Raw genomic sequence first — 23,915 nt, forward strand, 5'->3', positions numbered from 1 at the left:
ACAGCCAGCATGGCCAACCTCAACCATTTCTGTCTCTGCGTTCAAGCCTTTTGTGTCACAAACACACATGCATACATGTATGTATACATGGCTGGATGTATTTTTTTGGAGGGAATTCCAGGAGATAATAGAAAGAGAAAGGAAGTTCTGTGATTGCAAAATTCGCTTCAGGAAAGCAGATCAGCAGATCAGGTCTTGCTCTTAATTTACATTTTATAAATACAATTTTTTTCTTTTTCCTTTGGAAACAATATGAAAATAGAATCCTGTCTTGGGCGTGACATTGAAGTTGTCTACATCAGTCCAACCAGCGTGTATCTAACATGGGATAACAGTGACTCTGCTGCTCCTAACTACATGTATGAAGTGAAGAGCGAGATGAAAGAGGAGAAGCCAATTCTTCATGCAACTCAAAGCAGCATTAACATCACAGACTTAAGTCCGGGGACTTTATATACCTTCTCCATCACTTCGAAAATAAATGAGACCCTGGGAAATGCCACGTGCATAAATGTCGTGACAGGTAAGATGACTAGCTCCCAGGGATGACCACAAACCATTCCTCTGGCCCCCGGAGCCTAGAGCCCTGCCCGTTCAAGTTGCCTGTTGAGAAGAGATTGCGTTTTGTTCACTGTGGATGGGGGCAAAGGTTCTGTAATGTTTCAAGCCCGGGAGTTCAGGAGTCCTGCTCCTCTAGTATTACGGTTCTTTGTGTTTGGGGAATGTTTTAACTAATTCCAACTTCAGGTGTAAAAATCCTTGGTTTTATTGGTCAGTACTTCTCCTAAGACTTGGGAGCAGAGAGACCCCATTTGAAATGGGTTTTGATGGTGTCGGGAATTACTGGGCTCCTTCTGAGCTCCCCAAGGAAGTTGATGCTGTGTTTATATTCCCAGGAGTTTTCCTTGGCATTGAGATTCTGGTATATTTGATAGAAGAATGTGTGTTTCAAATGGAAGAGCCCAGTGACATTTGATGAAGCTTATATTTTTATGTAGCTCAGGGGTCATATCCTGAACTACCTGTTATAGCTGCCAGTTGAGCTGTTTTTTTAAGCTGACAAGAACCAAAAATATAAAAACGAGATGAGAAGCTCTGTTGGAGCTGAGAAGAAGCACACGTTTAAGACAGAGACCCACTGTTGGTTTGCTGATGTGGGGGTGTGACCTCACTGGCTGGGGACGCCATGGAAGCGTGGCCTCTCGGAGCTACGCTTGACGTGAGCACTAGGCTGGTACCTTCCGCCCACGGAGCAGGCAGACGCTGAACCAGTGGTTTTCAACTTTCTTTTTTTCCAAGCCAGAAAACAATTTCGTTAAGTAAAATCTTTCCCAGAAGCCCAGTAAATAAGAAGAACTGGGGAGAGAGGCACTAAGGGACAGGTGGCTCCGGGGCCTTCCGAAGCCCGCCCCGCGGAGCTCCTCTGAGCACCGTTTTAGAGGGAAGAACCCCCACACAATAAAGCTTTGCTAGATTATACTGTGAAAGAGAAGAGAAGAAGCACATAGAAGAGAGTTAGGAGGAAAAAGAAGACAATGTAGAAATGGTGACGGGGACGAGGGGATAGAGAGTTGGTGGTGATGGGAGAGAGGAGGCAGCGGGTGGCAGGAAGCGTCCAGCCAGGAGCTGAGGATCCTTAGTGCCCCTGAGAGCCCGAGGACAGGGCTGTGCTCATCGAGGACCAGGCTGTGCTCATCGGCTGCTGTTTATTCAGCACGTACTGCGTGCTTAGCTGATTCTGCCCGCACGCTGACCCCGAGGGCTGTGGCGGAAGAAACCGTAAAGCCAAGATGTTCGGTTTCTCCTGAGCTCCTGGAGTTCCAAGTGGTGGGAACCCTGGGGGCCTGACCCCTGACCCCTGACCCCTGCGGTACAATGATCTTCATAACAGGTACCCAGAGTCACTGAGCTGGCTAGTTTGTTGGTGTTGCATTAAAAAAAATAAATAAATAAAGGCACATGAGTGACCCAGTTTAGAAATCTTTGCATCAGAAACATTTGCTATGAAGACTAGAACCACAGAGTGGTTCGATTTGCTTCAGAGCTGGACAGGGCCTGGCGGTCATCTAGGCCGGTGTCAAGTTCAGCCACCTGCAGGCTGCAGGCGGAGACCCTGCTCTGTGTGCAGTGCTGCCTGTGCTCTCACGCTTGAGGCTGGGCCCGGGCTGCTTGTTTCCCTGCTGCTACCCGTGCGTAGTGTGCGTGCTTGAGCAAGTCACTGTCCTCCAGCTCCACATCCTCATCTTATAATGAAGGGAGTGGATGCCATTTTGGCTGAAATGGTTTGATTTGTGTCACTGAGAGCCAAATAAGGTGAGGGAGAAAACAGCGCGAGGATAGACTAGATGGAACGTCTTTCTGAAAAATCCCGTTGGGTTTGGAATACAAAGTTGGGCTCCTTAGTAGAAGTGTCTCAGTATTACGAAATGGCATTGTTTGTACTATTTTGACTCGAGAACTTTAAACATAGCAAACAGCCACTCTATTCGATGCTTTGCTCCTGATGTCTGAAACAAGTACAGTCTAGGGCAAAAGTAAGTTTATGGTTATGAGAACCCGAAACACAGAATTCATTCTTTTTTTTCTTTTTTATTGAATCTATTGGGGTGGCCTTAGGTAATAAAATTATGTAGGTTTCAAGTTCTGCTTGTATTATTTATTAATTATTATATTATTTTCCATACAAATGACTATAAGCCTACTTTTGTCCCACCTTGTAAAATTAAATGCTGCTATTTAAAAGGGACAATTTTGCCTGACCAGGTGGTGGCACAGTGGATAGAGTGTCAGCCTGGGGCACTGAGGACCCAGGTTCGAAACCCTGAGGTTGCTGGCTTGAGCGCAGGCTCGTCCAGCTTGAGCTGTAGGTCACTGGGCTGAGTGTGGGATCATAAACATGACCCCATGATTGCTGGCTTGAGCCCAAAGGTCACTGGCTTGAAGCCCAAGGTTGCTGGCTTGAGCCCAAGGTCACTGGCTTGATCAAGCGGTTACTGGCTTGGCTGGAGCCTCCTGGTCAAGGCAGGTATGAGAAAACAATCTATGAACAACTTAAGGTGCTGCAACGAAGAATTGTTGTTTTTCATCTCTCTCCTTTCCTGTCTGTCTGTTCCTATCTGTCCCCCTTCCCTTTCTTGCTTAAAAAAGAGTAACTTAGAAGAGTGTCAAATCACTGTTGGTTCACTAGCTTAGAGAATAATACAGATCCTAAAGAATTGGGGCTTTAAAATTTATTCTCTTTTTTCTTCTTTTCTGCGAATGATACATGGGTTTTCCTGCTGTGCTGTGAGGGAATTGCACTAGGCTCTGAGATAAAGGAAGCATTTTGACTGGGTGGTGCTGAGACATCAGTGTCCCCAGTCCTTCTTACTAAGGGGTGGTTGCACACATCTTGTTCCATCACTGCCCTTTGTGTGTTTTTAAAATAGACCCTCTTCCAGTTTCTGATCTCCGTGTTGCCTTTGTGAGTGTGACGCAAGTTCTTCTTACCTGGAAGAATAATGAGGGCACTGCCACCTGCCGGATGCTCCTTGAGGACCTGGGAAGCTGTCAGGAGTTGAATCAGACCTCAGCAGTCAACATTACAGACCTGAAGCCAGGGACTCAATGTAACTACACCGTGCCTCCTTGGGAGTCAAGTGAGGCACAGAACAATGCCCCGGTTGGAGAGTGTGTCTCAGGTGAATTAGTTATAAGAGGGTGTTCCTCTTCTACTGGCTGGTTTTGCTTTTCAGTAACTTAATATTAAAAAAAAAGGTTCTTGTATTTGTATAGACTAGAGTTTTAGAATTTGTAGTGGGATCTTCCAGCACATTTTACTTGGACCCCACACCTGTTGGGGGAGGGAAGAATGTTTTTATTTTGCAGGTCAGCACAGTGGGGCTCAGAATGGCAGGGGGAAAGCGGCAGGCCCATGTAGCGTTTCCAGCTTTGAGCTGAGCAAATAGCTGATGTGTTAACCCAGGGAGGGCCCTTGGGGGGCCTCAGCACACCCACTGAGTAAAGTGGTTCTAGGCAGATCTAGCAGACGTCTCCTGCGTTGACAGGGGAGCAGTCATTTGCAGATTTCATCGCATTTTTGGGGGGTAACTGTGAAGGGAGAAGAACAAGCATTTCACCCCCATTTTAGACACAAGAGAAAAGAAGTACAAAGTGGGTGTTGGGATTTCTGCTTGGAAGTGACAGAGCCCGGGCTTTCCATAACTTAGACGAGAAGAACAGGCCACCGGCTCCTGCATGTCTCCCCATGTCACCACGGCAGCCACGCCTTAGGGGAAGAGACGGGGTGATGCCCGTGCCTTCTTCCTGCTTCTTTCCTTGAGAGCTTTGCTCTCAGCGTAGCTCCCTCCACGCAGCTCAGGGGGAAACGGCCACCAGCAGTCCCCACGGTTCACCCCCTCTCAGCAGGGGTGTGGCCCAGGGGAACAAGCGCTCGCGTGGGTTCTGCTGAACCGCGCGTGAATCATGTGGTTGGACCTGGGTGGGAGAAGGTGATTTCCTGAACGAAGGGAGGGAGATGCAGACAGATGAGCTGGCAAGAGAAGCACACGTATCGGTGGTGTTTCCTGGGATCTAAGTACAGAGTGAGATGCCTGCCCTCAGTCGGGGCCCTCTTGCAGCCGTGTCTCTGTCTGGGGGAGGAGGGAGCAGACACTGAAGGGGGGGGGTAAGTGCCTGCCCTCCGTGGGGGCCCTCTTGCAGCCCTGTCTCTGTCTGGGGGAGGAGGGAGCAGACACTGAAGGGGGGGGTAAGTGCCTGCCCTCCGTGGGGGCCCTCTTGCAGCCCTGTCTCTGTCTGGGGGAGGAGGGAGCAGACACTGAAGGGGGGGTAAGTGCCTGCCCTCCGTGGGGGCCCTCTTGCAGCCCTGTCTCTGGGGGAGGAGGGAGCAGACACTGGGGGGGGAGTAACAGCCGTGGGGCTGCAGGACGACGGAGTGTTCTTTTGTTAACGTCTTTGCCTTTTGTGTTTGAAACAGATGCCTTCAGCCCAGAGATTGCGGCCTACACAGCCGGGAACTCCACGGCCCCTGTGGGAAACTCATCCTCTGTTGATCCACTGCCCAGAGTCACAGAAGTCCGGCTTCTTGGGTTAAAGTCTGGCACGTCGTACAAGGCCACTGTTTATTCTCAAGCATCAACTGGGGAAGAGGGACAGCCCCAGGCCATAGAATTCAGGACAAGTATGTTGGATTTCATAAAATGGCTTCAGCCAGAGTTTCTAGCATAAAATTTTGTCCCCTGTGATTCTGAGTTATCTTGTTTCACAAGTGATCTTGTTGTCAGACCGAGATTTCTGGGAGAGATTCCGGAAGGAGTAGACCCGCTGAGCCTTTTCTCAGCCCTATGGCCAGGACGCTTCCTTCCCTGACCTCAGTGAAGCCCAGGGAGCAGCCACTCTCTGCAGACCCCCATGTTTGCCTTTCGTTTGTTTGCATATGAGCCAGTGAGACACGCTGGTGTGACAGTCTTCTCTTAGAAACTGATATTTGTTGTGTCAGTGTTGGTTGAGTATTTTCCCCTTGAGATAAGAGAATGAGTTTCTTCCTTTGTCCTGACCTTGGGAAGCTTGCTGAGCTTTCTATCAAAACCTGTTGACACGTTGCTGCTTTCCACCTCTTCTTCATCGGCCCCCCCACTCTGTGGACTGGCCAGTACTGGCAGGCCCTTTGGCTTGGTGCTGAGGAGGGGGTGTGAAGTGCATGGTCCCTGGCGTCGAGACACGCGTACTTGGAAAAGCACGCGGTCAGGCCCTGTGGGTTCAGGAGCTAACGCTGCAGCGTGACCTGACTCCAGTTATCTTATCCAAAAACACATCTGTTCTGAACGGCTGTCATAGACCCACAGAGCAGAGGGTTTGGGGGTGGGGGCTGGAGGACCAAGGAGTACTCTGGAGGGCTGGACCACCCAGAACCTGGTGACACTCTCTCAGGAGTCACAGTCCCGAGATGAGAGGGTGTCACATACCCACTTTATGGATTTCTGTGCTGGGAAAGGGAGGTGCTATCTCTCCAGCTTCTACGTGGGTGACAGGCACTTCTTCCCACCAAGGGGGCTTGGGGTGCTGTTCGGAAGAGGGGGTTGAATGCTTCCTAGGTATTGCGTGGCATGGTCACTGTCCACTCAGCTGCCCACTCAAGAGTTCATCATGTCAATTACACAGGTTGTCTCTGCATAAAAGAAGATGCCTGACTTGCTGGGACCCTGTACATTTGTGTGTGTTGTGGCTCAACAGTATAGAATAGGAAAGAACCATCGTTAAGCTGGATCCTTAGGTCAGAGGGCGGGCCTGCCGACGGCTGCTGTCTCTTTCTGCCGTGGCTGTTCCGGTTCTCGCGAACTCCTCTTGTGTCTTCCCAGATACCAGCCAGGTTTCTGACATCAAAGCTGTAAACATCAGTGCCACGAACATGACCCTGACCTGGACGATCAATGACAACGAGCCGTCCTCTGTCTACACCTACCACGTACAAGTTGTTGGGGAGACCCACGCCCTCAATCTCACCTTCAATGAGACTCAGGCCGTCATCACCGCCCTCCGCTCGGGCCGCTTGTACAACGTCACAGTGCGCCCTTTCCTCCAGGGCCGCTGTGGGGGCGTGCCGGGCTTTCTCCAGGCGTACACCCGTGAGTTCACGTGTTTTCACTTAAAAAAAAAATTTCATTGAATTTATTGGGGTGACACCTGTTGTTTGCTGACTGTCTTGCCTGCCTGCCGTGCGCCAGGCCCAGACCCCAGGCCGCATGGCGGCCCTCCGGGAAGGCACAGCTCGGGGCGCGGGGCCACGGGGCCTGTCCCTCTGCAGGGTCTGCGGGACCGCGGCCGCCTGCTGGCGGATGCTGCCGCACACCCAGCCCTTGGGATGGGCTTTCCCTGCTCTGTCTCGTTTAATGCCCGTAGCCTTGTGCAGTCGGCCTCAGGCTGTTTCATGGACAAGGAGGCCAAGGCTGAGAGAGGAGCTGGAGGCGGGGCCACACCTGGGAAGGGACAGAGGTGGGATTCGACAGCTGGGGTGTCTCTGCTCCAGCCTGTGCCTGTAGTGAGCATTCTGGTGTGGCAGAGACCCGGAGCAGATGGCTGCACAGAGACAAAAAGAACCTGGATATTCCCATCCCTCTGTCCCTAAGATGCTGAGGTTACAATGAAGCAGGCACGACTGTGTCTCATCCTTTGTCTGCTTAACTGTCCCTTACAGGTCAGATGATAGGCAGCACACTAAACGTGTTTGTTGAAGAAGTTCCGATAGTTTAAAATAAAGAGTAACGGTGTACCAGTAGTGTAGTAGGATAATACTAGAATCATATTGGGGTGGCCGTGGCCCTGGTGGTCGGCATTAGGGTCCCTGTTTTACAGATGAGAAAACTTCAGCTCAGTACGCTGAGCAGTTTGCCCAAGGCCACAGAGCTAGCAAGCGGCTGAGCAGGAACTTGAACCCAGGGTGCCTGGCTCTGGACCCAGGGCTCATTTCACAAGAACGCTTCCCCTGAGGGTCTGCTCCGTTCCAGGAAGCACACGGCAGCGGCCAAGGCCCCGCTCCAGACCCTGAACCCTTGACCCTCGGGGCTCAGGCCCCCTCCCACTTCCTGTGAATGACCTTGGACGACGTAAGCAGACAGTTTTTGCACTCTTGTAGCCAAATGCCCGTTTCTGAGAAAGATCATGTGGTAGGTAACAATACAAAGAAGAGAAAGAGAGGTCTGGTGTTGTGTCATTTCAGGGTAAATGTTCTGTGAGGTCCAGTCACCCTTGTCCTCTGGAGATAGATGCTTATCTAGTTCTTTTCTGTCTTCCCGCAGGTCCTAGTCCAGTTTCCAACTTGCAGGTGACGAGTGTCACCACAAGGAATATTAGCTTAGCCTGGAGCAGCAATGACTCACATTCCTTTAGGGTCCTGACCACACAGGACGGGGCTGGACCACCTCCGGTGGAAAAAACCACCAGTCACACTCATATTGTCATTGGTGACTTACTCCCCGGAACCCAGTATTGTTTTGAAATATTTCCACGAGGACCAGATGGGACTGAAGGGGATTCCAAGACCGTGTGCAGTACAACTGGTAGGCAAATAGTCTGTGTTTTCTGTGAAACAGTGATGTCTTTTAAAGGAAATTAGTATAGTTGGTAAATATCAGGTTTTCCAAAGTTTGCTTTTTTAATTATCTAAGAAAAATCTTAAAAACAAACTTACCGTGACAATAGTGCATATTCATTCTATAAAGTAACACGTAAGACAGAAAAAAGGATCACATGTAAACCATCAATTGTAGAGAATCCCTGGTAACTTATGTACGATGTTTTATAATTTACACATATATACAGGTATACACGTATATATACACACATACCTTACATATGTATTTTTTCTTTGATAAACATTGAAGTTATCCTGGACACGTGGTTTTGTAATCTGCCTTTTTCCCCCCACATACCAGTTTATGATAAGCATTCTTCCCTGTCAATATAAATGTTTTTACAGGATAATTTGAATACCTTCCTGGCATTCCACTGTCAAAATCAGGGATCAGTAGACAAAATGGCCCATGGGCCAAATCTGGCCAACTGCCTGTTTTTTTGTAAATAAAGTTTTCTTGAAATCCAACCATGTTTATTTGTTTATGTACTGTCAGTTGCTTCTTTTGCGTTAAGGTACAAGTAATTTGTAACAGAGAATATGCATCTGGCCTGCAGAGCCTAAAATACTTGCCCTTTGGCCGTATGGAAAAGGTTCGTTGCCTCTGGGCGAGGTCAGATCAGTGTTTTTCCAAGTGTGATCCGGGGGCCTCTGGGTGTCCCCTAGAGTCAGTCAGAGAGTTTGGGAGGTATTATTATCACAATATTAAAACGTCCTTTGGCTTTTTCACTCCTGTCCTTTCACGATGAGTGTCCAGTGGAGTTTCCCATACGTTACAGGACATGGGATGACTCCGTTAGCCAGACAACTAATGAAACCTGTGCATTTCGTTTTAGAAATTTCCTCTTTTTTTACTTCTAATATAATAAATATAGATATAACCTTTATGAGCCAGAATTCTCTGAGAGCCTTCAGGTAAAGGGGTCCTGCGATCTAAAAGGTGAAGATCTACTGGCCTGGATGTATTGTAAGTTAACTTCTCTCCTATTGTAGGGCAGGTCGATTGTTTATAGTCTTTCATAAGTGGCATTGCGAAGCAATAGTTTTTTAGTTTTAGAAGGCTAATTGTTATTGATAGAAATATTTTATGAAAACAAGTTAATGTTCATCGTTGTTACTGAAATTTGAAATCAGATATTTTAGAAAGCTTGGAAAACATACAGTATTCCTTGGTCTTTGATTACAAGAGAATTAATATTTTCTTTTTTTTTTTTTTGGTGACAGAGAGGGACAAACGGGGATAAACAGACAGGAAGGGAGAGAGATGAGAAGCATGAATTCTTCATTGTGGCAGCTTAGTTATGCATTGAATGCTTTCTCATATGTGTGCCTTAGCTGGGAGGCTACAGCCGAGTGAGTGACTCCTTGCTCAAACTAGCAACCTTGGGCTCAAGCCAGTGAAGCTCGGCTTCAAGCCAGTGACCTTTGTGCTCAGGCCAGTGACCATGGAGTCATGTCTATGATCCCACACTCAGGCTGGTGAGCCCGCGCTCAAGTCGATGAGCCCATGCTCAAGCCCAATGGGCCCACGCACAAGCCAGCGACCTCGGGGTTTCAAACCTGGGTCTTCTGCGTCCCAGTCTGACGCTGTATCCACTGTGCCACTGCCTAGTCAGGCGAGAATGAATATTTTTCATATAGAGAGGAAGAATGAAGAAAGGGGATTCATTCCTTGAGCCATGTATGGAATCAATTAAGCTTCTGAGATCCTTCTTATATAGGTTTCAACTCTGTTGGTTGGGTTAAGCATCGAAGGTCACTTGGAAGATTCTGCTCCCAGAATAAAGGAGCTGCTAAAATGTATCCTCAGACAGATGGAATGCAGTAATTTTTTTTATAGTCTGAATTTTAGATTAGAGTGTTGAGATGTCTGTCTTAATATCAGCATGCATTTCTTCTTTCTTTTTGAGAATGTTGATAATGGTAACGGGGACCCTTGATATTGTGTGACTTGCCAGTGCCCAGAACTTAATGTAATAACAATAGAATATACCGTGGGTACGAAGTGCCGGGCTCTCATCCTGTATTTAAACATTTTTAACACAACTTCTTGAGGTTGGTGCTGTTACCATCTCTTTCCCAAGTAGGGAAGGAGGGCTCTGCAAACTTAAGAAGCAGGCCCAGAGTGACAGGGCAGTGACCTGGCCTCTGTCTGGCTTTGGAGACCAGGTTGTACCCAGTGTGGACGGGGGCACTTGCAAAGCAGTTGAGGGCTTTTCGTGAGAAGGCATGTCTTGTACTATAGCCCAAGAGTTGTAAGAAGGCAGTAGATTCTTAGGGGATTACCATTCTATTATTGAACAACTCTTCCTTATTATGGGGGAAGATCAGTGTAACAGCAGGAAAGGCAATTTTGAAAAAGAGAAACAGATACTATACGACCCAGAAATTCCACTTCTTTTCAGACGTGAAAGCAAGGACTTGAACAGTTATCTATGCACCAGTGTTCATAGTAGCGTGATTCACAATAGCCAAAAAAAGGTGGAAGCAAGCGAGTGACCATCAACAGAGGAATGGACAGACAAAATGTGACATGTCCATGCAACAGGATATTATTCACCCATAAAATGGAACAAAATTCCGATCCATGCTACAACATGGACGGGCCTTGAGGACGTTACGCTAAATGAAATAAGCCAGGCACAGGAGGACAAACAGTGTATGGTTCCACTTATGTGAGGTACCTGAAACAAGCAATTTCATAGAGCAGAAGTCAGACTGGAGACCAGCAAGGGCTCGGGAAGGGGGGACTGGGCAAGCCGTTGTTTAATGGGGGTGGTTTCTGTTGGGGACGAGGAACTGTTTTGGGTATAGAAAATTTATGGTGATGGTTACACAAAACTGAACGTCTTGAGTGCCACCGAGTTGTATTTAGTTATTTCTAGGCCTTGATCTCTGCCTTCACGTGGCAGCTGGTCTAGAGTGTGGAGGTGAGACGATCAGCCTACAGTCCCTAGCGTGCTTGGGGGGTTGGGGGTTTAACTTCAGACTCCCAGCTCTGAAGAGTGGAGGGCATGTGAATTTTTTTTTGTTTTTTTGCTTCCTTACTCTGGTTCAGTCTGTGTATGTTTCAGGAAGATGTTCTTTTGAGGGAGTGATTAGGAACAATCTGTTGAGAATAAGATACATCTGAAAGCATCCAGATCCGAAGTGCACAGTTCGGTACATTTTTACAACCTGACCCCCTCTGGTCACCAGCACTCAGGTCAAGAAACTGAAGACAATTTTTACTCTGGAACAGGGGTCCCCAAACTTTTTTCACAGGGGGCCAGTTCACTGTCCCTCAGACCGTTGGAGGGCCGGACTATAAAAAAACTATGAACAAATCCCTATGCACACTGCACATATCTTATTTTAAAGTAAAAAGACAAAACTGAAATAAATACAATATTTAAAATAAAGAACAAGTAAATTTAAATCAACAAACTGACCAGTATTTCAATGGGAACTATGCTCCTCTCACTGACCACCAATGAAAGAGGTGCCCCTTCCAGAAGTGCGGCAGGGGCCGGATAAACGGCCTCAGGGGGCCGCATGCGGCCCGCGGGCCATAGTTTGGGGACCCCTGCTCTAGAACATACCCCTGGAGGGGCCTTTTTTTCCTTTAATTTTTATTTTTTAAGCATGTGTGAGAAATGGACAAACAGGAAGGGAGAGAGATGGGAAACATCAACTCCTAGTTGCATCACTTTAGTTGTTCATTGATTGCTTCTCATACGTAGCTTGACCGGGGGCTCCAGCTGAGCCAGTGACCTTGGGCTTCCAGCCAGCAACCTTTGGGCTCAAGCCAGCGATCATGGGGTTTTGAACCTGGACTCTCAGCGTCCTAGGTTGACGCTCTATCCACTGCACCATCATCAGTCAGGCTGCTGGAGGGGCATTTTTATGACAAAAGCAAAGGGCCAGAGAACTGATAAGGAGTCTGGTCAGTTCCTCTGTGTTAAGAGGGAGCCAAGATTCTTGAAACAAGTGACCGTGTGTGTTTCTCTCTTACGTTTTAGAGTTTGCCTTTTGTGAACGGAATTTGAGACTTCGGAGAAAGAGGAAGTTCTCCTGACAGACACTGTGAAAGAAAGCTGGAGTTGATGATGGTCATTAACAGACTTCCTCTTCCCCCCTTTTCTCTGCCCAGACACCAGTGCAGTGTTTGACATCCACGTGGCCCGTGTCACCACAACTGAAATGTGGTTGGAGTGGCAGAGTACAGACGATGCTTCCGACTACATCTACCATCTATACCTAGAGTCTGAGCATGGCTCTATCCAGACAAACAGTTCTTATAAAAACATCACTCTTGGGGGCCTGACCCCGGGCACCTTATATAACATCACAATTGTCCCAGAAGTGAACGGCATCCGGGGGAACTCCAACTCCACCGCACAGTACACACGTAAGTGTCTTAGGACGCCCTCTCAAGGGAGGACTCTCCCTGATCTCTGCTTGAGGGTGGGAACAAGGCATTGGCTACGGGGCCCTTGTTCCTGGGCTCCAGGTCAAATGTGAAACTACATAAGCTGAAAACATCGGCGGCACAGGTTCTGCGCTTCCCATGGGACGCTGGCATTGAGCCTCGTGAACTTGAGATTGTCTTTAGAAGCAGAAGGTGATCCCATAAGCACGGGAAACATAACAGTCCCATTCATTCCTTGGGAATACAGACTAGAGGAGGAACTCCTTGTCGTGCTAGTATTGGAAGATCCTGCTCACAGGAGGAGCTTTGCATGCGGCCGCAAGGAAGGTGCTTTGCTAATGTTTGGTCCTATGGTAGAGATGTGGTAGCTTAGAATATGTTCTCAGCAGATTTTTTTTTTTTTTATTTCATTAATCGGATTTCAAAAACAGACAGGAAATAATATCTTGAAAATTCCAGGTATATTTGAAGTCTTAAAAGAAGCATGAAAAACTTGATTCTTTTGAGATTTAATCTGCATAGTCATTTTCTGGCTGTCCTTTTGAGACTCCTTTCGTCCTCTGAGTTGGCAAATATCAGATTGATTCATTCCCTCCCGAAAGGAGCCAGGCTGTTTATAGATGCAGTATATAAAAGAGTCCTGGAATTCAAACTAATCCATACTTCTATTATTATTTTTTTAAATCGAGGGCCCAGCAGCGTGTCCAACATTGAGACCGTGACCGGCACCACAGAAGCAACCTTCCGCTGGCAGAACTCCGACGCGGCCTCTCGCACGTACACCTACCGCCTCCTTATCACGCGGGACGGGAATGCCAGCCAGAACATGGAAATAGTCACAGGCCCCGGTGTCACCCAGGCTACAGTCGCCGAATTAGTGCCTGGCTCGCAGTACACAGTCAGCATCTTCGCCCAAGTGGGGAATGTGACGGAGTCACCGGCACCCGGCGGCCAGTCATTCTGCACCGGTGAGTGGACCCAGCTGCGTCTTGGACGTCTGCCGGTGGGGCGCTGGCCTTGCGGGCCGGTCCTCCCTGCACTGTGGTGGATCGGGTTTTGTGCAGTGTGTGATTACAGACACTGAGCTCTCGGACACATCCTGTTAGCTTACTAGGGCTGTCTTGTTGGCCCTGGTCATTTCTTCATGCAATAAATATTTACTGGGCACTTACTATATGCTAGGCACTTTTAAATGACTTAGCTAAATCCCAGCCTTCCTGGAACCTTTATTCTGATGGGAAAGACACAACAAACAAGACAAATTAGTTATGAGATGATGATGACTGCTAAGGAACGGGGAACAAACAAGGAGAGGGAGTAGATGTCTATCGAGGGTGTCCAAGGAGGCCTCAGTGAAAAGGTGACTTTGAGCAAAGATCTAAAGGAAGTGAAAAAAACCATCCATGTGGACATCAGGGCATAAAGCAGTGCAAGGGAGCAGCCTGTGCAAAGGCCCTGAGGCTGGATGATGCCTGCTGTGTTGAGGGAAGAGCGGGAGTTCAGGTTGGCAGGAGGGGGGGTCCACAGGAGCAGGCGGTCAAGGGGTCGGTGGTGAGGCCTGAGAGGGAGTAGCTGGGGCAAGGATGACGTCTAGGTTGTAGTTTACCATTTGGCTTTTACTCTGAGAGGATGCAAAGGGTGCTGTGAAAGTGGATGCTCGGCTTTCACCTTTCTTGATCCTTTTCTCTCGCTGCAAAGCTGTGACAATGAGAGGGGGAGCCCTGTGTTTAGCTGAGGGAGCTTCCGGAGAGTAGCCTGGGGACTGCTTTGCAGATGGTTAAGAGGACCTTGGCTCACAGTTCTGATTGTGACCCATGGACCGACCACCTTATTCTCCACTCTCTTTGCACCAATACCTTTCCTTCCTTAGACCAAGCCATTCACGTGTGTTCAGGGTGAGTTGGAATCTGGGAGACTCATTGGATTAGCCTCCCTAGTGGTGTAGGAGCTGGAACCCAATGACCTCTGACCTTTCACATGGAGTGGCTAAGAAGTCCCTGCAGCTTTGAGTCACCTTTGTTAACTTAGGCTCCATCCCCCCTGGTCTAGATTCTGATCTTTGGCATTCGGGTGGCTTCCATCACTGATGCTTCTCTTTGCCAAGCTTATTGCAGCCTCAGAGCCGGAGGAAAGTGTACACAAGCATTTCTGATGGGGGGCGGGGCAGGGCGGATGGAACAGGCGTGTTGGGAGTAGGTAAGTATCGGGAAGGTTACCTGGCCAAGCCTCAGGTAGAGAATGTGAGAGTTGCACTAGGTGGCTTGTTACCCTGCTTTAAAAAATACTGCAAATTAAAATAATGATACTCTTCCCAGTACATGGATACAGAGGTTTTCAGTTAACATCAGTTTGATGTGGGCTCCCAATAAAATTCTCTTGGCCTGCAGATAGGTAAAGACAAATGGCAGCCCATTTTAAAGATGAAGACACTGATTCCACTTCCTGTTGATCGCTCAGCATGGTGTGTGTGGAGCAAATTCCCGGATGTGGATTTAGAGGCCCTGGGATCCAGTTTGGCTTCCCCACTTACCAGCCATGTCATCTAATATAAACTTTTTAACCTCTCCAAGCCTCAGCTGATTCATCAGCAAAATGGGACAGTATCCCCCAGATGAGATGACACAGGTGGAAAGTTGTCACCCCATACTGTTATGATACTGGTACTTCTCACGGAGCCCTGTTCTCTCCCAGTTTGGAGACCGACAGCCATTGTTTCATGTAGTCCTTAGAGTCCTGCAGCCACAGTTGGATGCCGGACCCAAGGTCACAGAGAGGAGGCGTGCCCGATTCAGGGTCAGCCTCTGCCTCTTCTGCCACCCACACTACACACCTGCCTCCCCGTCCTGGGTGGACCAGGATTCTAGGGCCCCCGCGCTTCAGTGTTTGCAAAGGCGGAAGCGCAGAGCCTCATGCTGTGCTGTGCTTGCTCTGCAGATCCGGCCCCAGTGGCCTCCTTCCAATGTGAAAAGGTCCCCAAAAAGCCCACCCTGGTTCTCACGTGGGCTTGCCCTCCCGGCACCAACACCGGCTTTCAGCTGGAGGTCAGCAGAGAAGACTGGGACAACGTGACAGAGCTGGAGGGCTGCTCCTCGGAGAACGGCACTGAGTACAGGACGGAAGTCACACATTTGAATTTCTCTACCTCATATGACATCAGCATCACTGCCATGTCCTGCAACAAGACGGCGCCTCCCTCCCAAAATACCTGCATCACGGACATCACAGGTGGGCTTTGTGGTGGCAGGGTGACCTGATGGTATGTGGTTACCCCCGGGGAGGCTGACCTACTGGGTCTGCAAGAGTCACCTAGAAATTTGTTGTGTGAGTGTTTAAAATTTTTGCTAAAATATTTGTTGTTGTTGGCACAGACTGTTAACCCAATGCTGTAGAAATCCAGTCTAAACCAGCAGCCTAAGAGGGACTCATGCTCCGAAAGCTTCCTCTGCTTTGCAGAGTAATTTACTGCCACATTTTCTAAGTAGTGAGTTCCCTCACTGCGTTAAAAAAACATTTTTATAGGAATATTCAACTGTATAGAAAAGTAGAAGAAAGTAAAGAAACCCATGTCCCCACATCACCCAGTGAACACTTGTCGGCTCGTGACCAGCCTTGCTTCATTTCCGTCCCCGCTCCCTGAGGCGATGGCTTTGAGGCCAGCCTGGTCACGCTAGAATTTTATTTGTCCACATTTCAGTACGTGCCAAGATACTCCAAGATAGCGACCCTGTGTTCAAGCTGGTGACCTGGGGGATTTGAACCTGTGACCTCAGTGTCCCAGGTCAATGCTCTGGCCACTGCACCACCTCTGGTCAGGTTCTCACTTTTGATCTGTAGCTCCCTCAGATGAATATTTTTATTACTAATTTTTAATTTATTGTGTTTACATGGATTCAAGTGTCCAACTGAATATAACTCCCTCACCCCCCACCCCTATGTCCCATTTTATACCCCTTAGCCCTCCTCCCCCAACTCCCTCCCCCCTTTCCCTCTAGGACTTGCTGTCCTGTTATCTGTATCTCTGTGTTACGTGGATATAATTTCACTAATCCCTTCACCTTCTCTGATCCTGTCCCCTCATCCCCCTGCCCTCTGATAGCTGTCTCTCTGACCCCGCCTCTGCCTCTATTCCATTCCTCAGTACACTTTGTTCCTTAGATTCCACATATAAGTGAGATCATATGATATTTGTCTTTCTCTGCTTGCCTTATTTTACTTAGCATAATACTCTCCAGGTCCATCCATGCTGTCACAAAAGGTAAGATTTCCTTCTTTTTCATGGCCCCATAGTATTTCATTGTGTATATGTACCACGGATTTTTAATCCACTCGTCCACTGATGGACACTTGGGCTGTTTCCAGATCTTGGCTATTGTAAACAATGCTGCCACAAACATGGGGTGCGTATCTTTTGTTCTGAGGTGTGTCTCTTGTAGACAGCATATGTATGGGTCCTGTTTTCTTATTCACGCAGCTACCCTATGTATTTTGATTGGTGGGTTTATTCTATTTACATTTAAGGTTATTATTGATATGTAGTTGTTTATTGCTATTTTATTCTTTAAATCTACAATCCTCTTTTTCTTGATTTTGTTTTTCCTTTGCTTTTTTTACAGCAGGCCCCTTAACATTTCTTGCAGTACTGGTTTGGTTGTAATGAATTCCTTGAGGTTTTTTTTTTTTTTTTTTTTTTTTGTCTGGGAAGCTTTTTATTTCTCTTTATATTTTAAATGATAACCTTGCTGGATAAAGAAGTCTTGTTAACCCATTTGCTATTTAATAACATGCTATTTAGCCTCCAAGTGTTTGAGTGTTTTTCAGTTTTTTTTATTGTAGGCGGTTTCTAGTTTTCATGCCATTGTAATCAGAGAAGATGCTTGATATGATTTTAATCTTCTTGAATTTATCGAGACTTGTTTTGTTGCTTTGCGTCATTCTAAATATTTCTTGCCAGTCTCTTCTGGCCTCAAGTGTTTCTGTTGAGAAGTCAGATGTGATCCTGATGGGTGCTCCTCTGTAGGTAATTAACTGCTTTTCTTTTGTATTTTATATTCTTTCTTTGTCTCTTTACTTTGACATTTTAATTATGATGTGTCTTGCTGTAGGCCTCCTTGTGTTCCTCTTTAATAGAACTCTCTGTGTTTCTTGAACTTGTGTGACTTTTCATCAGTGTAGGAAAATTTTCAGCTATGATTTTTTCAAACAGGTTCTCTATTCCTTATTCATTCTCTTCTCCTTCAGGAACCCCTATGATGCGGATGTTGTTTCTCTTCATGTTGTCACAGAGCTCTCTTAGAGTTTCCTCTGACTTTTTGAGCCTCTTTTCTTTTTGCTGCTCTGCTTCCGTACTTTCATTTATCTTGTCCTCTAAATCACTGATTTGATCCTCTGCTTCATTCAGCCTGCTATTAATTCTTTCTAGTGCAGTCTTCATTTCTGATAGTGTATTTGTCATTTCTGACTGGTTCTTTTTTATGATTTCAATGTCCTTTTTGAAGCTTGCTATTTCTTTATTTAGGTGCTCATTATGACCATCCATTGTTGCTCTAAGATTCTTGAGCATCCTAGAGATCATTGTTTTAAACTCTGAATCTGATATTTTGGTTACTTTCATCTCATTCAGTTCTTTTTCTGGGGATTTTTTTTGTTGATTCATTTGGGTCACCCTTCTCTGTCTGCCCATTTTGTTTGTGTATTAGGTATCACTGTCTGACTTTGAAATTTTTGTGGTATCTTTATGAAGAAGATGGGCTTGGTGGTGGTACTGTCTTCCAGGCCACTTATTTTTCTTGTTCTAGGAATGCTTCTTGAGGGTACTGTTTTCCCTCTTGTTGTATGTGGGTATTAGATGCAGTTTCTTTTTGTTGGTACGTTTGTCCCTTCAGGCTGGCTGACTCTAAGTTCCACCTTGATCATGTGTAGTACACACTGTGCAGTGTCTGTCCTGCTGAGCGTATTTATTCTCCACAGTATCTGGTGCCTGCTAGATGCTGCTTGTGTAGGTAGTTGAGTCTAGGGTTGGTGCTGTCTGCCACCCACTACCAATAGTGTTGGTTCCAGTTCTTGGGTTGGCGTCAGCTGTTGTTTGTGACCCACTAGAGGCTACCAGTCTGCAGCGACTGCACTTTTTGCTGTTTGTGTCTGTGTTTTCTGTGTCTGGGCACTGTGAGAGGGGCCAACCTTTGTATAAGGATCAGCTTCCTCCTGCTTAGAGATGAAAACAGCTCTGTTAAAGCCCCAAATTCTGTAAGATTTGTCTCCACTTTTCAGCTGCTCCTCCTCCTCTTGCAGCTGCCTGGTCTTCCCACAGAGTCTTCTGTAGTAAGACTGTAGTGTGGGCTCAGATCGGCCTCACCCAGCCAACCCCAAGGTTGCACACTTGGTGGGTTAGGGCAGCTGAGGTTGTGAATACAACATTTGTGGGATCCCCTACTTCAGGAGTCTCTTGGTCAGGAACTCAGTACAAGGAATGTGGCCCCTATTCCAGAGCTTGATCCCTCAGTCACTGCTGGATACTCAGATTTTATTTCTCCCCAACAAGGTGAGCAGCAGGTTCAGACCAGGTGTGGCCGACAGTCCCCTCTGCAGGAGTTCTGCAGCTGTTGAGACCCCGGGCTCAGGAAGGAAGACTGAGAGAGTCCTCTCCTGGGGCTGACTGGGCCCCTCCCGAAGGTGGCTAAGCCCCTTGACCAGATCCAACAATAGACTCACAGGGACCCACACTTTAAATGTCCGTGCTCCAAGCCTCTCTCCTTTCCCCCTGTGGAATCTAGCTGAGCAGGACAGAATATCTAGCACCCAGGCCGGCTGACTGTGAAGCTCCACCCTATCCAATGCACATGAACTGCTGTGCTGGTGCTGGTCACAGAGAGTGGAACTCACCTCCACTGGATCAGGTGTGGGGAGGTTTTCCTTAGGATATCACTCTAGCAAGGGTTGTTAGGTTCTGAACCAATGCTTTCTACAGCTGGCCCCTGGATATGCCAGCCCTGGGTCTCCCAAGCAGGAACGCAGCACAGACCAGTGGGAGACACTATCTGTGACTGGCCCTCAGCAACCTTCTTGGAGCTATAAGCAATTCAGAGTTTGTGGCTGCCTCTGCTGGGCTCGGGTGTACATGGAAATACCAGCTGCACACCTAGGCTGGCTTTTACTCACTCTGGGCCTGGGGGAAGGTGCTCTCAAATGGCCAAGTTTCCCTGAGCCCTGCCTCCTACAGCCCGTCTGCTGGCTGCTTGTTGGGCTCAGCCACTGAAAAGCCTCTGCTAGAGTCTAGAGCCTGTGGCAATTCAGGGATTAGGAAGGGTGATGGGTGTGGCTCTGCCCCTCGGCCCCAGGTGTCAGTCTGTCCAGCCTTTTATCCCAGACCTCAGTAGGGTGTGGCCCCAGGAATCCAGTGGGTGTGGCCTCTGAGACTTAAAGGTATGGTCTGCCTGCTCTCCGGACAGTTTCAGCTGAGCCTCTTGTGAGGTGGAAGCATCAGTCATAGACTGAGGAGAGTGTGGGTGGGAGCTCCCGTCTCAACACCAGAAAACTGAGTCACAGACGCGTCGCCTGCTTCCTGGCCTCTCAGAACGACCAGTCGCCATCCCTGGGGTAGGAGAGATTCCCAAGGCTGGAGCAGTTGCTTTTCACCAGGCTGATGCTACTCAGAGGGGATTGTTCCTCCCAAAAAAGATGGCGACTGCAGTACCGGAGAATGATTCAGCACAGGGGTTCCGGTGGCCGTCCCCCACAGTGTCTCTCCCTGTGCCTCCAACTTTACACTCTCCTCCTGCAATTCCAGTTCTCTCAGCTCTCCCCCGCCAGAGTCCTGGGTAAGTGGCTGTGAATGAGGTTTTCAGTGTGGGCCCTTTAAAATGGAGTCTGCATCCGAGAGGTGTGTCTCTTGTGAACAGAAACTCGGCTCTTTTCACAGCTGAATGCTGTCTGGGTGCCTCTTCTAGGCTCTGGGGCTCTAGGGTGGGGCTCCGGGCTTGAGGCTGAGGACTCACACCTCTCAGGGCAACCCACCCCTCCGTGAGAGTCCCTCAGGCTGTTGCTTGCTCCTGGGAGCGGGGCAGCCCTTTCCCCGTCTCCGCCCTTCCTACCAGTCTCGGTGGGGCTTCTTTGGTGATCCTTGCTTATAGATTGCTCTTAGTTTAGTCCAAAGTTGGTTTTTCAAGATGATTGTTCTTAAATTAAGTTGTAATCCAATTTGGTCCTGGGAGGTGGCTGTTGGAATGTCCGCCTACTCTGTCGCCATCTTTCTTCCCAGATGAATTTTTATGTTCAAATTTAGCAATCTTTTTAAAAAATGTACAAATTTAACATGTTTTCCACTGAACATAAAAGTGGAGCTGCTCTTTCTCTGAGAGAGGCAGGAAGTGTTCCCAGGATGGTAAATCAAGGAGAGGTGGAGTGTGATAGTGTTTTAGCTGACATTGGTTGGGTGCGTGCTACGTGCTGGGGTAAGGGACGCCACGGGGAGTGAGGCAGGCAGGGCCCTGAGCGGAGGTGAGATGGGCACTGTGCCAGCTGAGTCTTGCGGGAGGGAGGGGAGGCTGGTGGGCGAAGGCACAGAGCTGCTGGGAAACGTGGGAGCCTTGGTCGGAGGTCTCTGTTGAGCTTTGGCCCAGTAGTAGCTCAGTTGGTTAGAGCGTTGTCCCGACATGCCAAGGTGGCAGGTTTGATCCCGGTCGGGGCACATACAGGAATCAGCCAATGAGTGCATAAGTAAGTAGAACTACAAATCAGTGTTTTTCTCTCTGTCTCAAAATTAATTTAAAAAAATGTTCTTTTTAAGTCTGTTGAGATAGTTTACAGACATGGGGACAGCGCCTCCAAGTGGTCACTGCTGTCAATTACTCGAGAGGTTGCTGGTTCAAGGTTTAGGGCTGCATTGTCCAATAGAACTAATGTGACCTTCATGTGTAATCTAATCTAATCTAATCTAATCTAATCTAATCTAATAATATAATCAAAAATTTCTAGAAGCCATATTAAAACATAAAAAAGGAACAATTGAAATGAATTTTGATCACATTTTAATCCTTTGAGTAGTGAGATTTTTGTTTACCCTTTGAGGACATACATGAACGTTTATACTACTGGAAGGGTTAACTCATTTATTAAAAATGTCATCATCTCTACGCGTAGCCTGCATAAAGTCAGTTACTGAGATATTGAGATATTTTCCATTCCCTTTCTGCCCCGAGGCTTGGACAGCGAGTCCGCACCTCGCGCGGGCAGCGCCCCTGGGTCTGGACCGGACTTGCCCGTGCTCCGCAGACAGCTGGCTGCTCAGGACAAGCTTGGAGAGTTGCGTGGTGGTTTTTTTGGAGTTCATGTTTCTAAATCTCCCTAAATCTTGACTGTAACAATGAAACCAAACTGTGTATCAGAGACACGTGTAGGTAGAGAGCGTGGAGAGGGACCATCTGTAACTCAGCACCTCGTTCCCTTTTGGTTAATCCAGAGAGGGGCTCCGGCATCTTGGCTCAGAAAGGTGCGGCACGCCTGGGGCCGCTCCTGAGAGGGCTGCGCTGCTTCCCGGGAAGAGGGTCGCTCGGGTTTCTCCAGGTGGCATTGTGAGCCTACCCCGGGTTTCTCCAGGTGGCATTGTGAGCCTACCCCAGCAAAGCGAGGACCTGCCCGTGAAGGCACGGAGCAGGAACGCAGCCAGGTCTCGGGAGAGAGTGCGTTCTCTCCACGCCCTCCCGGCTTCCCTCTCCTCCATCCTGTTCTCAGCCACTCACTCATCCCTGTGCCCAGTCTGTGCGGTGGGCGGATGTCTGCCTACAGCTCCCATCTCAGAGTCCTTTCCATACAGTTTCTCGTCTCCTTCTGTCCCAGTTGTCAGGATGGGGAGGGTCTGGAGGGGCCGGGGGCGGGGGGAGAAGGAAAGGCAGGTTGTCTTCAGCCAAGGAGGCTGCGTTCGGGAGGCCACCCGGAGCTGCGGCTGGGACCGCCGAAGGGGCCCTCGGGAGTGAGGCGGCTCCTGGCCCGTCTCCCCTGCCGCTTGCTTCTGGACTGGCTCTGTAGGAGCCCAGCGCACAGCTCCCGGAGCCCGGGCAGGACTCCCGGAGGGCACTGCAGGTTCTCTCCTTGATAATTTTGTTCCTTTTTCAGTTTCAGATGTTGGATGATCATGTTTGTTTTGTTCTGTTCCAGACCCCCCTCCTCCAGAGGGAGCTCCTAATATTACATCTTTCAGTCACAATTCGCTGAAGGTCCAGTTCAGCGGGTTCGAAGCCAGCCACGGACCCATCAAAGCCTATGCTCTCCTTCTCACCACTGGGGAAGGTAAGGGGGGGTCATGGGTTGGAGGGCCAGTGAGTGATGCTCTGACTGGCCCGTTTCTGTGCCCACTGAGACACATTAGAGAGACAGACACGGTAAGCCATGCGTGGCGTGCAGATGGGTGTGGCAGGGGCCGGCTGTTTGCCTGATAGTCTAGGTCAGGGTTGACACACTTTCTGTACAGAGCCAGACAGCAGGTACTCGACACTTCGCAGGCCTGGCCATCTCTGTCGCAGCTCTTCAGCTCTGCTATTGTCAGGTGAGAGCAGTCACAGAAGACACAGAAAGAATGAGTCCGGCTGTCCTAAAAAAAGGTTCTTTACCAGAACAGGTGGCTGGCTGGATTTGGTCATGGGCCACAACTTGCCGACCTCAGATCTAGGATTTTTGTGTCCTTTACAACATGGGGTCTGATCTTTTAGGTGGAAGACTGTATCTTAAGCAACAGTCTCTCTCTCTCTCACTCTCTCTCTCTCTCTCTCTCACACACACACACACACACACACACATAACATGCACACACACAAATCATCGGCAAAGCATGACTTTTTCTTGAAAGCAGGCAAAATGGTTTGCATTTGTAGTGGGAACTTGCAAGGAGCATCCTCCTCGCTGAGAGAGGAGATGAATACAAGGCTGATTTCCCTAAAGGCTCCAGCACGTTCTCTGGAAGGAAGAAAGGAATGGTTCGAGTCCTTCTCATGTGGGTGCTTTGCACAAGACCGGGATCGGAAACGCCAAGCTGTGTTGTTTTTGGTGGTTCTGTATATGTGAATAATGCAGGGCAGCCCCTTTCGAGTCTCCGCCCCTGTGATACAGTCCTCATCTCGGGCAAGAGGGGGCTCACACATGCCGTCAGGTGTGGGGACCTTGGAAGACAAGGAGCTTGCTGATGTCATAAACCTGCAGCAAAATTTCAAGAAGTGATGTTGCCATCCCTCTCCCTCTCTCTCTCTTTTATTTGGAGTCTGTTTCAAGTACCTAGTCATTTTGCTTTGAAGTTTTCAGCAAATTCCACACTCAAACCTTTTGCTGAATGAGGGAGGCAATGTTGCTTAGTGACCAGACTGCACGGTAGCAGCCTGTGGTGGGTGAGAC

General features: G+C 48.5%; 1 protein-coding gene across 1 annotated transcript in view; it reads left to right on the forward strand.

Moving 5' to 3' along the window:
• The window catches only part of PTPRJ (protein tyrosine phosphatase receptor type J), a 167,472-nt gene that overhangs the window by 124,441 nt on the left and 19,116 nt on the right, over positions 1-23,915 (forward strand). The window contains exons 4-12 of the mRNA XM_066251528.1: positions 263-523; positions 3,429-3,680; positions 4,976-5,179; positions 6,357-6,623; positions 7,794-8,054; positions 12,261-12,518; positions 13,229-13,507; positions 15,474-15,764; positions 22,689-22,820. Coding sequence (XP_066107625.1) covers positions 263-523; positions 3,429-3,680; positions 4,976-5,179; positions 6,357-6,623; positions 7,794-8,054; positions 12,261-12,518; positions 13,229-13,507; positions 15,474-15,764; positions 22,689-22,820 — 2,205 coding nt within the window. The remainder of the gene's footprint in view (positions 1-262; positions 524-3,428; positions 3,681-4,975; positions 5,180-6,356; positions 6,624-7,793; positions 8,055-12,260; positions 12,519-13,228; positions 13,508-15,473; positions 15,765-22,688; positions 22,821-23,915) is intronic.

This window comes from Saccopteryx bilineata, chromosome 1 (genome assembly GCF_036850765.1).
Source record: "Saccopteryx bilineata isolate mSacBil1 chromosome 1, mSacBil1_pri_phased_curated, whole genome shotgun sequence".
Lineage (NCBI taxonomy): Eukaryota > Metazoa > Chordata > Mammalia > Chiroptera > Emballonuridae > Saccopteryx > Saccopteryx bilineata.